The sequence below is a fragment of the Buceros rhinoceros genome, unplaced genomic scaffold (assembly GCF_000710305.1).
Source record: "Buceros rhinoceros silvestris isolate BGI_N320 unplaced genomic scaffold, ASM71030v1 scaffold6035, whole genome shotgun sequence".
NCBI lineage: Eukaryota > Metazoa > Chordata > Aves > Bucerotiformes > Bucerotidae > Buceros > Buceros rhinoceros.
This window is the reverse complement of record NW_010414468.1, coordinates 25,386-38,319: the sequence shown is the minus strand read 5'-3', so window position 1 is coordinate 38,319 and position 12,934 is coordinate 25,386. Positions and strand designations below refer to the sequence as shown.

At 39.4% G+C, this 12,934-nt stretch overlaps 1 protein-coding gene across 1 annotated transcript in view; it reads right to left on the bottom strand.

Annotated features, from left to right (window-relative positions):
• Window positions 1-216: 216 nt before the first annotated feature.
• LOC104494285 (aminopeptidase Q) overlaps window positions 217-12,934 on the bottom strand; it is a gene marked incomplete at its 5' end in the record, with an annotated part of 32,019 nt that continues 19,301 nt past the window's right edge. The window contains 8 exons of the mRNA XM_010137094.1: window positions 217-363; window positions 1,792-1,867; window positions 3,078-3,218; window positions 5,251-5,421; window positions 9,698-9,805; window positions 10,523-10,617; window positions 11,489-11,642; window positions 12,884-12,934. The exon at window positions 12,884-12,934 is cut by the window's right edge and continues 3 nt beyond it. Of these exons, the coding sequence (XP_010135396.1) occupies window positions 217-363; window positions 1,792-1,867; window positions 3,078-3,218; window positions 5,251-5,421; window positions 9,698-9,805; window positions 10,523-10,617; window positions 11,489-11,642; window positions 12,884-12,934 (943 nt within the window). The remainder of the gene's footprint in view (window positions 364-1,791; window positions 1,868-3,077; window positions 3,219-5,250; window positions 5,422-9,697; window positions 9,806-10,522; window positions 10,618-11,488; window positions 11,643-12,883) is intronic.

Below are 12,934 nucleotides of genomic sequence, written 5' to 3'. Positions count from 1 at the left end.
CAGTAGATAATTAATTTAGACAGAATGTGAAAACACATTTGTCACTTCTTTTGCTGAATCTTTCTTGTCTTTGTGAATTATTTTAGCCTGACTTTCCAATTGGGAACAGAACCACAAGAATCATAAAAATGTGCTTTATCTTTAATTACATCTTAAAATGAATACTAAAATGCTAGTGAATCACACTCTAAAATATAATGGAAATTGTTCTCCAAGTCAATCATCTATATTTTTCTGTAACCAGTTGGCAACTTCGATGAGCAGTTCTCTCCTTGCCCTATTTTCAGATTTTGTTAACTCCAGTAGTAGCGTAGTAGCCACTCTCTCTTCCTCTTCCAGTGTAACATTATAAAAAACCTGCAACTGAAGAAAACACATGAGCTTAGTTCACATAACTTCACTTGCAGCAAGCACTGTGTACCTGACAGATGCTTTAAACAGAAGTGCGCAGAAAAGGGCGAGATGGCAGAGACTAAAGAGGGGATGGGGCAAGCTGATTTACACTAAGGTGGGAAAGCTCCTCGCGCATCAGGAATATGTCCTTTTGCCGTTCCTCTAAAAATCCTTTCAAATGCAGCCAAATTCACTGCTATTGGTGGTACCACAGAGTGTCTAGCACTTGTTGGGTAGCAGAATCCTTCTGTGCTGCCATCAGTCTCATGAGCAGTAGACAAGAAGGGGACTGGAGAAAAGCAAAGAAATAGATGGGGGGAGTGGGAAACAAACAGCAAGAGACATGATGTCAGCATGACATCCAGCAACCCAACATGCCAGCAGCTCAACTTCTGGTACCTTTCCTGCAGACAACATGGCAAGGTGATCTCTACAGGCAGACTTTGAAAGGAAAATCAGACAGCTTTGTTAATACTTATTTGGACTCAGTTCCAAAACAGAAGGTTAATTTAAAGGCTGGCACTGGACTGTTTTGCTTTTGCTATCCTGGGGAGTTAAGCTGTCCCTAAAGAACAAAAGGTGTAAAACATATAGTTTATCTATGTTGAAGAGATATTTCTTTGATTGTAGGAGCTAATTGTAGGAGCTAACTCTCTGAATTGCTGTCCTCATTAAGAATCTCTTCTATGTTACCTGCTACACACATGCATCAATCAGCGGCAAAAAAAGGAAGCAAATTTTTTCTTGTAATCAGAGATACTAGCAGTTTGGGGCTGGCACAGAAATCTGGATCACAGGCAGACAGCACAAAAGCTTAGCTGCTGAGAAAAGAAAACAGTATTTTGGGAAAGAATCTGGAGAGACTTGAGCTGGAGGAAAAAACAAGAGTATGAAACGAGTGGATTACAGTGGGGAATAAAGTAAGACAGCCCACAGCCACCTTCCACAGATTTCCACCTTTCAGCAGGTTTCCCCCAAACCACCCCCTTTTTCTGGATGTACAGCAGCCCAATTAGAAATTATTGTTCATGAGCTCATCTGGGCTGCCACACAGTCAAAAGGGAAGAACTTACACAAGTGTAACACCATCTGTTCAGCACACAGGCAGGCATCCTCTCACAGTGCAACCTCACAGAGCAGGACACGTCCATCCCTGCACAAAAGCTCACTTCCATGACATGCTTAACAACCAACTGCACACACAGACTGCAGGCTATTGGTGCATGTTCATAAGTTTATTTCTCAGATGATGTAGTCTCATTTTTCTCAGTGACTCAAAACAGCAACATCACACAATAAATTCTATGTTTTCTTTAAAAAAATAAAAAAACAAAGAGCTTTTAAAACCTTATTTACAAGCTGGCAGTAAAATTAAAAGTAACTGCTTTTCTGATTTACCTCTTGGATCTGTACATCTGTATTGACAAATCTTCCCATGACTTTTAACACATCATGTAGTAATTCCTTCCCATACCTGTAAAATTGAGATAAAGGTCCTTCAAATAGCACGTTAGCAAATATACCAGTTTCCATCACATTTGAAAATACTCCCACTATTTAGCTGTTATTTATGATGCTGGAAACACCATCTATGCCTAAGTTTGCAGTTGTGTACTCTTTGTCCCCTTTTCAAGAAATATCATTAATGTCCAATTTAGACATTTGAGAGGATAAAAAGCACTAATTCCCCTTCATTTTCATTTCACAGTAAGATCCAGTACTTCTACTTTGGTAATGTGAACTCTTTGCTTAAAATGGATAACTTCTGTGAGCCAAACTGAGTTATAAAGGCTAACCAATACTGATTCTAAAAACTTGGTTTTTCCTGTTGGTATCTTGAGGATGGCCTATACGTTAACTCCCACACTATTCTTTTAGTCTGAAACTAATGGGTCAGATTCCCAGCAAATTTCTCATCAGTATGGAACCACAGAAAAGCTCCATAAGGGAACAAGCTGGCGTGACACAAATCTTCTACAACATACCTTTCCTAGCGTTAGTACATTTGAATGCTCCCGAATGGCTGGTGTTGGTTATACTGCTGCTAATGACTCCCGATGGACCGCTCTGCCACCAAAGACACGAGGAATGTACTCTGTCACAGCCCTGCTGCTTTTCTCCATTACCAAGCAGAGAGGGAGTCTTTGAACAGACATCAAAATACTTACTTTGCTCAAGACAGGTGGCCCAAGCTCAGCTGCAGCTTGCCTGCATCAGCACAGGTAGGCTGGAGACGGGTTAGGACTTAAGTTGGGGAATAATGCTGTAGCTGGTGTTTACAGTGCTTGTAAACCTCTATGCTCCAATCCCCCATCTCTCCAAACTCTCTTTGGAAAAGAGGTTACAGTCTTGTTCCAGCATTTTACAACCATGCTTGCGAAATGCTAGTGAATAAATCCATTTCTAGAGCCTGATTTTCCAGGAAATTTCAACACACCGGAAGAGTCACAGCCTAATTTTTAAAGCATTCTGTGTCTGACTTGAGCTCCTCTTTGACATAAGCCCTGATCAGAGTTGAATCCTCTGAAAGCCCTGCTCTGCATACTTAAGGAACTGCATCAATTGTTACAAAAAAGTCATCTCTGGAAGAAAAATCTGGATTTTACAGCTCAAGCATGAAGATAGAGTAAGAAGCCAAAGAGCCACAGAAAAAAAGGGAACCCAAACCTGGTTACTTAACATACCTTTCACTTAAAAGTGGCCAATTTTCTGTAACAAATTCCCAGGCTATACGGTGCCCAATATCCTTAGTCACCACATACAAGATGATGATTGACGTATCATTGGAAGAAAGTAATGTATCGCTGAGTCCATACTGCAAGTATCTGTTAGAAAATAACACAATAATTGTACCTCTCACTTGCTGTTTAACAGTGACGATCTGGAAATAGTAGCCAGAATTCCTGGCTCAAGAAATAGCAGAATGTGGAAGCTTGTGTCAAAGTAGGTGTCACTCTGAGCTCTGTATTCAGCTTGGTTTTTGTCCTTACATTGGTGAAATTCCCTGTTCTTGCACACTGACTCTCCACTTCTCAGTAAAATGAGGGTGTAGTGCATCAGGTGGATATATGTGCTTTTATCATCTGTGTTACGGAAAGACAACCGCTCCTACCAGACAACCCCGTGGAAGGGCAAACTGCTTCTGGAGAATCACTTTGCTGTGACACAGGTCGAGCCTAGAGTAAGTCAGCATAGTGACACTGTTATGCAAAAGGGACCTGTTTATAGGTTCACCTGTAACAAGACCCAATAACAAGGGATCTCGGATGCTTTCACGGGAGCTAAGGCATGATTTCAGAAGTATTTTAGGAACTATCTGCTAGTGATGGCAGTAGCAGCGAGTGCCTGAATATCTTGAAAAAAGTAATCTCTTTTTTGCCTCGATGTATCACCTTGCATGCTCCTGCTTTCAAGGAACATTGTAAAGAGTTATCTTCTCATAGGGTCTCGCAGGAAGCTCTTTATGGGTAGAGCAGGTGAGCTGAGTTTCTCCTATTTGCATGCCACCACCACGCTTAACAGAAAGGCCAAATATTCTGAGAGCCAGGAAAAGTCCAGCTTAATGTTACTCCCTCAAAAGACTTTCAGGGTGGCATTTAGGAAAATAGATTGGACTATCAACTACTAAGGCACAGGAAGGAAGGGGATCATCACAACTTTCTGAGCTTCTCAGGGACCTGTGCTAGCCTATGTCTTTGACAAAGCCAGTAAAGGACCATAGGTTGGGTGGAAAATCAGCACAGCTGATTGGACTTCACAAGCTATCTTGCTCTCTGAGGCATGAGTGTTCTGTCTTCTCAAACGAGCACCACTGCAAGTGCAGGCGATCACTGGCAAATTTCTGTCCTTTGATGAATCCTTTAGGTAATGTGAATGTGATAGATCAGAGAATTCACCTTCAGTGTCTTTTTACTGATAAAGTGAAAAGATTTTATATGGATGCTAGTAAAAGATGATAAACACAGTATTCCAAACTGTGTTCAGGAAGTGTTTGGGCAACACTCTTAGATATATGGCTTAACTTTGAGATTGCCCTAAATGGAATCAGGAGTTAGACCCAATGATCTTTGTGGACCCCTTCCAACATAGGGTATTCTATGATTCTTTGAAGCTGGAAATCTTTTTAAAAAATTACTTTTTAGTGTGAGTCTGTGCATCAAATGGTAAAGAGCTTACTAGAAAGTCTGTTTTTATTTTTGCCCTTGACCTGGGTGATTTGGCTTCCACACAGAGGCTAAATAGACTATGACACTTGAGTTTGGAAACAAAAGCTGGGGAGAAGAAATTATAAATGGTAGGGAAAAACATCAGAGCAAATGATGACAATTACTGTTCCTTACAGTGTAAGGGCAGCCAATGGGATTCAAGTTAAAAAACAAGACAAAATAGGTTTAAAACAAACCAAAAGGAGGCATGTTTTCATAAAACCTGCAACTGTATTATGGGATGTGTTGCCATAGTCTGCTATGAAGCCTGCATAATTATGCCTGAAGGCATAGTTCTAGACCAAAGAGGTCACTAGATGTATTTGACAGAAGACAAGACCAGTATTAGACATGACACACTAGTTACCAGCTTGGGAAATCCCTTTCTCACTGATTACCAGTAATTATGCAGTGATCTGGTAATTTCTTAGTGATTATCAGCATATGATCCGCAAAAGGGTCATTTGTGTTTGCCATGTTGATCACACTTTCTCTATAAGAAAACTCTTTAAGATTCTTCCAGTGGTCTGTAAGACACATGCTTCTAGGGCAGGCAAACCTCCATCAGGTTTGCACAGTACAAAATTTGTGTGTAATCAAATTCTTATGATTTACTTCTATATACACAAAGATAAACTTTGAGAAAGGCCACCTGTAAAGCAACCATGACTCTTTGGCGCAGCTCATGGCATAAAGCAGGATGTCTTTATCTTCCTTTGTGGAGTTGGTATGGTTATACATTTCCCATGCAAAATTCCATTCTTTATCACTTCCCTCTGCAACACCATAGCAGCAGACCGTTCTTCTAATTAAAAAGGGAATTCTGCAAAGCAAAATAGGATTAAAAGGTTCTGTATTGTATAAAGTAAAAAACAATGGTTAATGCATAACTGAAAACAAATGTTTGTTAGCAGTTAAAAGATGCACAAGAAAGGAAATATAAAATAGCAATCCAAATAAAGCTAGGAAATTGGATTGATTTATTCGTGATTTAAACATTTAAAAAGCATGCAGTTTAAAGGTAAACCAAAAATGTTTTTTAGAACAGCTGGACCAAGGTATTTTGTGTACATACATTGTCAATGTCACTCTTTCACATCACAGCCTAGGTCATGAATTGCGCCATTAAAGAGTGTATGGCTGCATATAAACATTATCCCAGACAAGCCTTTCCAAAGTTTCTTCAGTAAATGCATCCAGCAGGAAAAGCCATGTGCAGCACAAATGGAAACAGAAGGGACATTTATCCATGCAACAGGCAGCCTCCTATTACTCCCATGCCAGTGTAGAGCCCTCAGTGTGGCTGAATTTCGTTTCAGAAACTGAATGCAAAAATTATCCATGTAACACTCCATATACAAAGGCTGAACAGAAAATTTCTCCTGTAGCAGTGATATATCCCTGACATTAAGACATTGTCAACGCTTTCCAGTGATAGCAATGTATTCTACTATGCAGGCTGAGAACAGTTTAAATTAATGGTATTTTGGATCAATTCTCCATAGCAGAATGGGTCCCATCGCTACAAATGAAATGTTTAACTTCCCAATGGCATACTGTTAATCTGCTCAGCATTACATAAGACCAAGATTGTAAGTAGAGGTATAAAAGCTATCTTCCATTAGATCAGGACATACACTTGGAAAAGCAGACAAGTTCCTGGTCACAAAAGTCATTCTTCAGGCCCAAAACTGGAAGCAGCAAATTCAAATTTAAATATAACTCAAGAAAAAAATCCTCTGAGCTTCAGCAACTATCCCAGAGAAAAGGGGGATGACACCAGCAGAAAGCAAGACAATATTAGTCAGACGGAAGCCTATATGACAGCAATCTTCAAAGCAAAAGATAGACTAGTAAATTATAAACTCTGCAAACTAAGAAGGAGGAGTGGGAATAAAGGACAGAGTTGGATGTTCTGTATGGCACTTGTTATGAAGTGAAAACACAAGATGCAGGGATGTCCTCTTGCGGGTGGGAGATTCAACTGGTATAACAACAGAAAGCGTGGGCATGTTTTATGTTTACTGCAACAACAGTTTACATTCATTTACCCAGATATGTGCTGGAACATAAGAGATTTGCTTACTAAGACCGAGTGGTTCTGTCAAGGCAAAGAATAGTCCTGTGAAGAATCTTTTTATGACAGATCTTATCTGGGTTGCAGGGTCTAGTGATTTGTGATCATTTTATAATGTTGCAGAGTCCTCCAGGACTCCCGTTCTTGGCAGGCCCTGGCCACCCCGTGCCTGGGTCTGTAATGTCCGGAGGTAGAGCAGCAACTCTTTCACCAGCACCCCCTTGCCGTGGGGAAGGAGCTTGCGTACCCTTGTGAGGTTGAGAGCTGTGCTGGTGGTGGCATGTGCCTCCGGTGGGGTCTCCCAAGCCAGACAGGTCTCAACTGAAGGGTCAGACAAAGTGTGTCCATGGGCAGGATGGGCTCACTAGCCTTCGGGCAGCCATCCTAGGAGAAGGACAACTCTGACTCCAAACCCGGGCAGATGGAGCTCGTTTAGCCCTGTAAGGCTCATCCACCTAAGAGAAGGATACTCTAACCAAATGACCTGAGGACTTTGCTGTCACTGTCCAAGCTCGCTAGGCCCTGGCAGATGAACCTCAGGTGTAAAGGGTGGAGCCAGTTCCGCGCACGCTGCACCTCACCTAAAAAATCCACCGCACAGGCCCGAAGGGTGCACTCATCGCTTGCAGTGAGCGTGGGAAAAGCCCTTCCCAGATCTTCATTCGCGAAGCCAAGCCATGATGATGATGATAACGTTGCAGAAAGAGGTCAAGGTAGGGTGATAACGGGGTAAAGCTGTTTTGGCTAGAATACAGCTGTTTATGTTGCTACCACAGCTGTTTCAATAGTTTCCAGAAAATGTTGGTTACTGAGTGTGAAGTTGTGGGTAGGAGCAAATAGAAGAGCTCTGTGTACCATTTGGCTGCACCTCTGATGTTCAGCATTCAAGGCAGGCTGTACAGGTAGCCTACTACATCTGTGGTGGCCCTGAAGTGATTTATGGTGCAGCGTTCACAGAGAAAGTCCACTCTGGTCTGGATGTACTCTGGAGCTTGTGGTTATATGAGATGAGGGGTGGGGCTTTAATAAGATAGATATTTTTTATGGGAGTGGTCGTCTGGTTTGGTATTACTGGCCTGCTAGGATTCTCTCATTTTCCAAATCTTTGTGAAAATGCAAAAAGCTGCTGGGCAAAAGGGTAGCTTAATTTATGTTGTTTTCCTGGAGCCAGTGAAGAAGTGACATAGTGATTTCTTAAGTTTTGAGGGCAACAGCAGCATATGTTTACCTTTAGTAAGTAACTAAAAAGTACAGGGACCTTGTCCCTCCCTCTAGGCTAATTTCCTTCTCTCAAAAGAAGTCAAGTCAGTCACAGCACCGAAGAAAACACATTAATTTAGCTACCTTCACTTCACTCCTATAAGCAAAAAAAGTAAAACTGAGAAACCAGCTGGGAGTCATGGCTCTTGGCTTGTTACCTCCACAGAACAGATGAAAATGCACTGTAGCAAGCCCAGTTAAGTTCTGCCAGGAACTGCCTGGAAATGTTCAGCTGAAAGCTGATCATCTTATCTGAAAGGGAAAAGCAGTAGTCCCTTCCACAGATCTGAGAATCCTACTGGGTTCCACCTGTGGCAGAACAGCTATGGTGTGCTGAATGAATTTTGCTCTCAGAATGGAGAACATAGGAGCATCTAAAGGGATCTGTCTGTGAAACATGAGTTCATGATGCCTTCTTCCTTTTCTACTGAGCATACGAAAAGCCTCCTCTGCAACTGAACAGAAACTGTAATCTGTTATTTGAAACCTAAGAAGTGCCCTAGCTCCTAAGTTTTTTTCTTTCTCCTTATAATATGATCACTTTTTTCACTTAATAAAATTCATAGTTGCATTTTTTTCTGCATTTATAGCCATGTGAAGCATGAGACTGAAAAGTCCATTTAAACTTATCTCAGTGCCAGGAAGGACACCAAAATTATTCTCCATCTAATTCAAAACCACATCAGCTAATGTATTTCACAGACTTTTCAGTTCAACTCAGATAATGTATGTAGTATTCCACCAGGAAAAAAAAATATTCAAATATTATTAATGTGGAAAGATAGGTGACTATTGGGAAAAAGCCTGAGAATTCAGCATAGCCTTGCTGCGGATAGTAAGAATATTCTCTCTGGAACATAACAGAATGTATTTAGGGTATTTTAACTTTTCAGTTTAACTGCAAAGCACAGTTTGTTTTTAATGAGAATGATTATTATGAAGCTATTTTAAAAACCCACAAACATAAAAGTACAAGGTCAGTTTACTTAGCCAGCTACATGTATCAACAGATATACAAGTAACAGCAAAATATTTATTACAACAAATAAAAAATAATCAACTTTAAATACTCACTCACCAATGCCAATACTATTTGACTATAGCGTAGAAAAACATCAAAAGAAAGAGGGAGAAAAAGAGAATAAGAATTTCAATACACCATAAATTTTCTTTAATGGTGAAATACTCAAATACAGAAAGTCTGATCCTAATAGAGCCAAGATTCCATCCTCCCAAACCAGAAACCTGACCACTAGGCTCCAATATCAGCATAAGAACTGTCAGCTGTCCCCAGCACTTCTTTATGTGAACACAGAACATGCAAGGCATGTTGATTGGCTCACCATGGGCAGATGCCTGTATCATACAAACTGTTTCACTCAGTATTGCTGAGCATAGCAACTGAGTTGGTATACGTGATGACCCTAAGGCTGTACAGCAAAGGGGCTGGACAACATGGGATATTAGCCCCAATCTGAGGTTCACCCGTGATGTGGCTAAACAGATTTGGGTCTTCATGGCAAAAACCTGCATCCTCCAGCCTCTGAAGTCTATGTAAAACACAGTAATTATGAAACCACCACAAAGCTGGGATTTGGGAAAGGGGAGGTGTCTGGGGTGGCACAGTTAGGCTTTAACTATGTCATTCTGTCAAGGAAGAAGAGCAGTGTAACGCATTTCTCTGCCTCCTACATGTAAAATCCCTTTAACTTTCCACTTCACTTACGCATGCACACCTCTAAGAGCGCATTATCATTCTTACTTGTACTCAGGGTTGTCCATCCACTTAGCATACAGTTGAGACGACAAGTTCAAACAGTCTTGGAAGCCCAGCCAGCATGCTGTTGCAAAAAGTTTTTCCAAATACACTCTTGAAGGGAAGCCAAAATAGCAAAAATAAAAGATATGTATTCCACATTTGGAGTACTTGAACTGTGCTTGACCAACAGAGTTTCAGAACATGATGCTGTAAACCTAGGAGAACCTCTACTAGAAAAAGCTGAGATTTAAGAAAGAAAAAAGAAAAAACCAAAAACTACCAATAATGGGTTCCTGACATCACTATTCAAAGATATTAGTGAGGTGACGAATGAACTATAATTTTTCTTAGGTTTTTGTGTGATTTATATCCCTCTTGGTAGTTTTAAAAGACCAGTAGCATCTAGTCCGAATCACTCTGACATTTAAGACGGTGGCTGCAGTGGCCTTGCGAAATGAAGTATTTTAAAGCTATAGCGAGTGATCCATAAATCGCATCTGAAGTTCACTGCTGTTAGTTTTTCCCCAACTAGGAGCAGCCTGTTCAGCCTGTTTTCCAGTAAACAAAGCTACCACTCAGATCATTGAAACTATCATAGTTTATGCTCACTAAATAGACAGAAAATACCCCAAACTATCCTGATCCTGCAGTTTCATTGGAGGTGTCATCAGAAGTAACACACGCTTACAGGACAGTGACAAGAACAAGTCAGTTATAATCAAATTAGAGCATTTTTCCTGTGTCTTGTATTTAAACTTACAGAGGCAAACTGCAGTGTATCAGATTCAATCACATCAGAACATACTTTTGAGTAAGCAGAATACTTACTGAGCAAAATAGTCATCTTCCAAAGCATCAACATTTTGACGAATAAAACCTGCATAATAATGGTATATTGGCAATATTCTCTTTAAAAGGTATTTCTTTTAAAAGAAGGGAAAGAAAAATTACTTTAATTTTGATGCAAGTTTTTATCGTACTGTATTTTTCTTTACCTACTCAGCTTTATCCTAAATATTTACCACTATTAGTCCCTTGACAACACAGCTAATTCAAATAAAGTATACAAATTTGGTCTAAAATTCAATACACCTGTACATCCATTCAAACTGGGAAGTTACCATTTCATATCACTAGGACCTTTGAAGTCATTAGGAAAGAAAAAAAACATGCTCATTCTCAGAGAAAAAGAACATATGAATAGAAAATACTTTGTTCTTCTCACATATTTTAATTATATCTTCTAGCACTTAAGAGTACTGTTGTGGGATTGTACTTTAAACTAAAGTGAACTCTTCAAATAGAAGTCAAGGAAATAAGACAGTATCATCTCAGGTGGTTCAAACACAGAAGAGAATAATCTCATTTAGTATCCAAAACTGATTCCTTCTTTCTCTCCACTAAGATGAACTGGAAGGCAGCACAAACCACAGAGCACGTACATACTACATGCCTTTTATACATAGGAAGTGTTACTACTGTAACTACTATTTACTGCTGATTGATAGATGTGTTTTCCAGATCCCCAGTTTTACAAAAACTTAGGATCAAGCTTAATATGAAGAAAGTTAATATATTTCTCCTTTACAATAATAATTGTTCAAGATTCAATTTACCGTTGACTAATACATACAACTAAGTATTGCCTCCTATTTTAAAAAAAGTTCACAAAATTATGCAAAGGGAATGACAAAAACTACGATCCACATTCCTGAGAATTTAAAAAGCCTTCATTTTAGTCTGATTTATTTAAATGGTCTAGTATCTTTGCTAACAAACAAAAAAAGGTGATACCTTTAAAAGTGGATATACTTCATAGTTCTTCAGAGTACTTTCCAAATTCTCAGGTACTAGGTTTAATAATACGACGTTCCATATGAAGAGTTCATCTTCTCTGGCAAGGTATTTTGTTAGTTCAAGTGCTGTTTCAACCTGAATGTATCCAAACCTATTTCAAAATAAAAAAATCTCATACTTGAGCATACCTGTGTACATTAATTGCCTACCACAAATATCTGTTTATTTATGAAACAAGCAATAAAACATCAGAACGCTGTGTGGAAAGTGACCTAGAAAAGACACTGGAAAAATAAAATACTTATAAAACAATGGTGGCTGTAGAAGCTGAACTCTCAAAACATTTATTACAGAGCACAGTGCCACTATCAAAGTAATAGGACAACACTGGCAGTAAGCATGGCAGTCTGCAGGGTACGGTACAGGCACATTTACAGCATGCATCAGTCTCACTAGAACAAAAGGGAGGAAAAGAGCACTGTTTTGAGTTACAACACATTTGTATTTTTATCACTAAACAACACATCTTATTACAGGTTCTTTTGTGGAATATACATTACTGTAAAAATCAATCAACTTAATTTACATGCACACTACTTGTGGAATTAACAAGTTCAGCATGACATTTCTGTGTCTCGGTGTGGAACTAGCACAGAATTAATTTTTTCCCAATAAAATTCCAAATCAAGCCCCTCTCCTACAGAACAGAAACATTTCTAGTGTACTTACACAGGAGTACAGTTCTATATGTCACAGTCACATTCCTTATTAAATACTAGTTTTGAGCTCTTTTATAAGAAAAGAATTTGTATGAGAGGGGGAATGATTTTTTTTGCTTCCTCATCCCTGAGCTCCCATATCATAGCTGTCTGGAATCTCTGTTATGTTTGAGGCACAGGCATATTCATAGCTTCTTCAACTCCCTACAGTACTGCTGACCCCTCTAGCACCACTGACGTAAACAAATGAATCATCTATCAGCAAGGGAAATAAAAGAGGTATTAAGAGTGATGCAGGACAGAACAGCTGATATAACCCAGAATAAATTAAGGAAAATTCAGAACGTGCATTCAGAGTGGGGTTTTTTCTGTTACAATAAATACAGCTTTTGTATATAAATATACAAAAAATATATGAGTTTTATAGTCCCTAAAAAATTCATGACAGTGCCATTATTTAAAATATTTCCTAAGCGTTGGAAAAAAAGTTAAAAGAAATCTTGAAAGAAATCACTCAGCACTGACAGAAGAACAGATTAAATACTTAACGCCCTCGCCATTTTGTCAAAACAGCTGTTGTTCCTAGGAGGCACATAAGGGTAGGAATGAATGAAGCAGAAGCTGCAATCACATAGCTTAACCATTTTCTATGATATATTTGAAACATACTTACTGTGTCAACGCAAAAACATCGTCTATCAGCTGGAACCTGCTGACAGCAGGA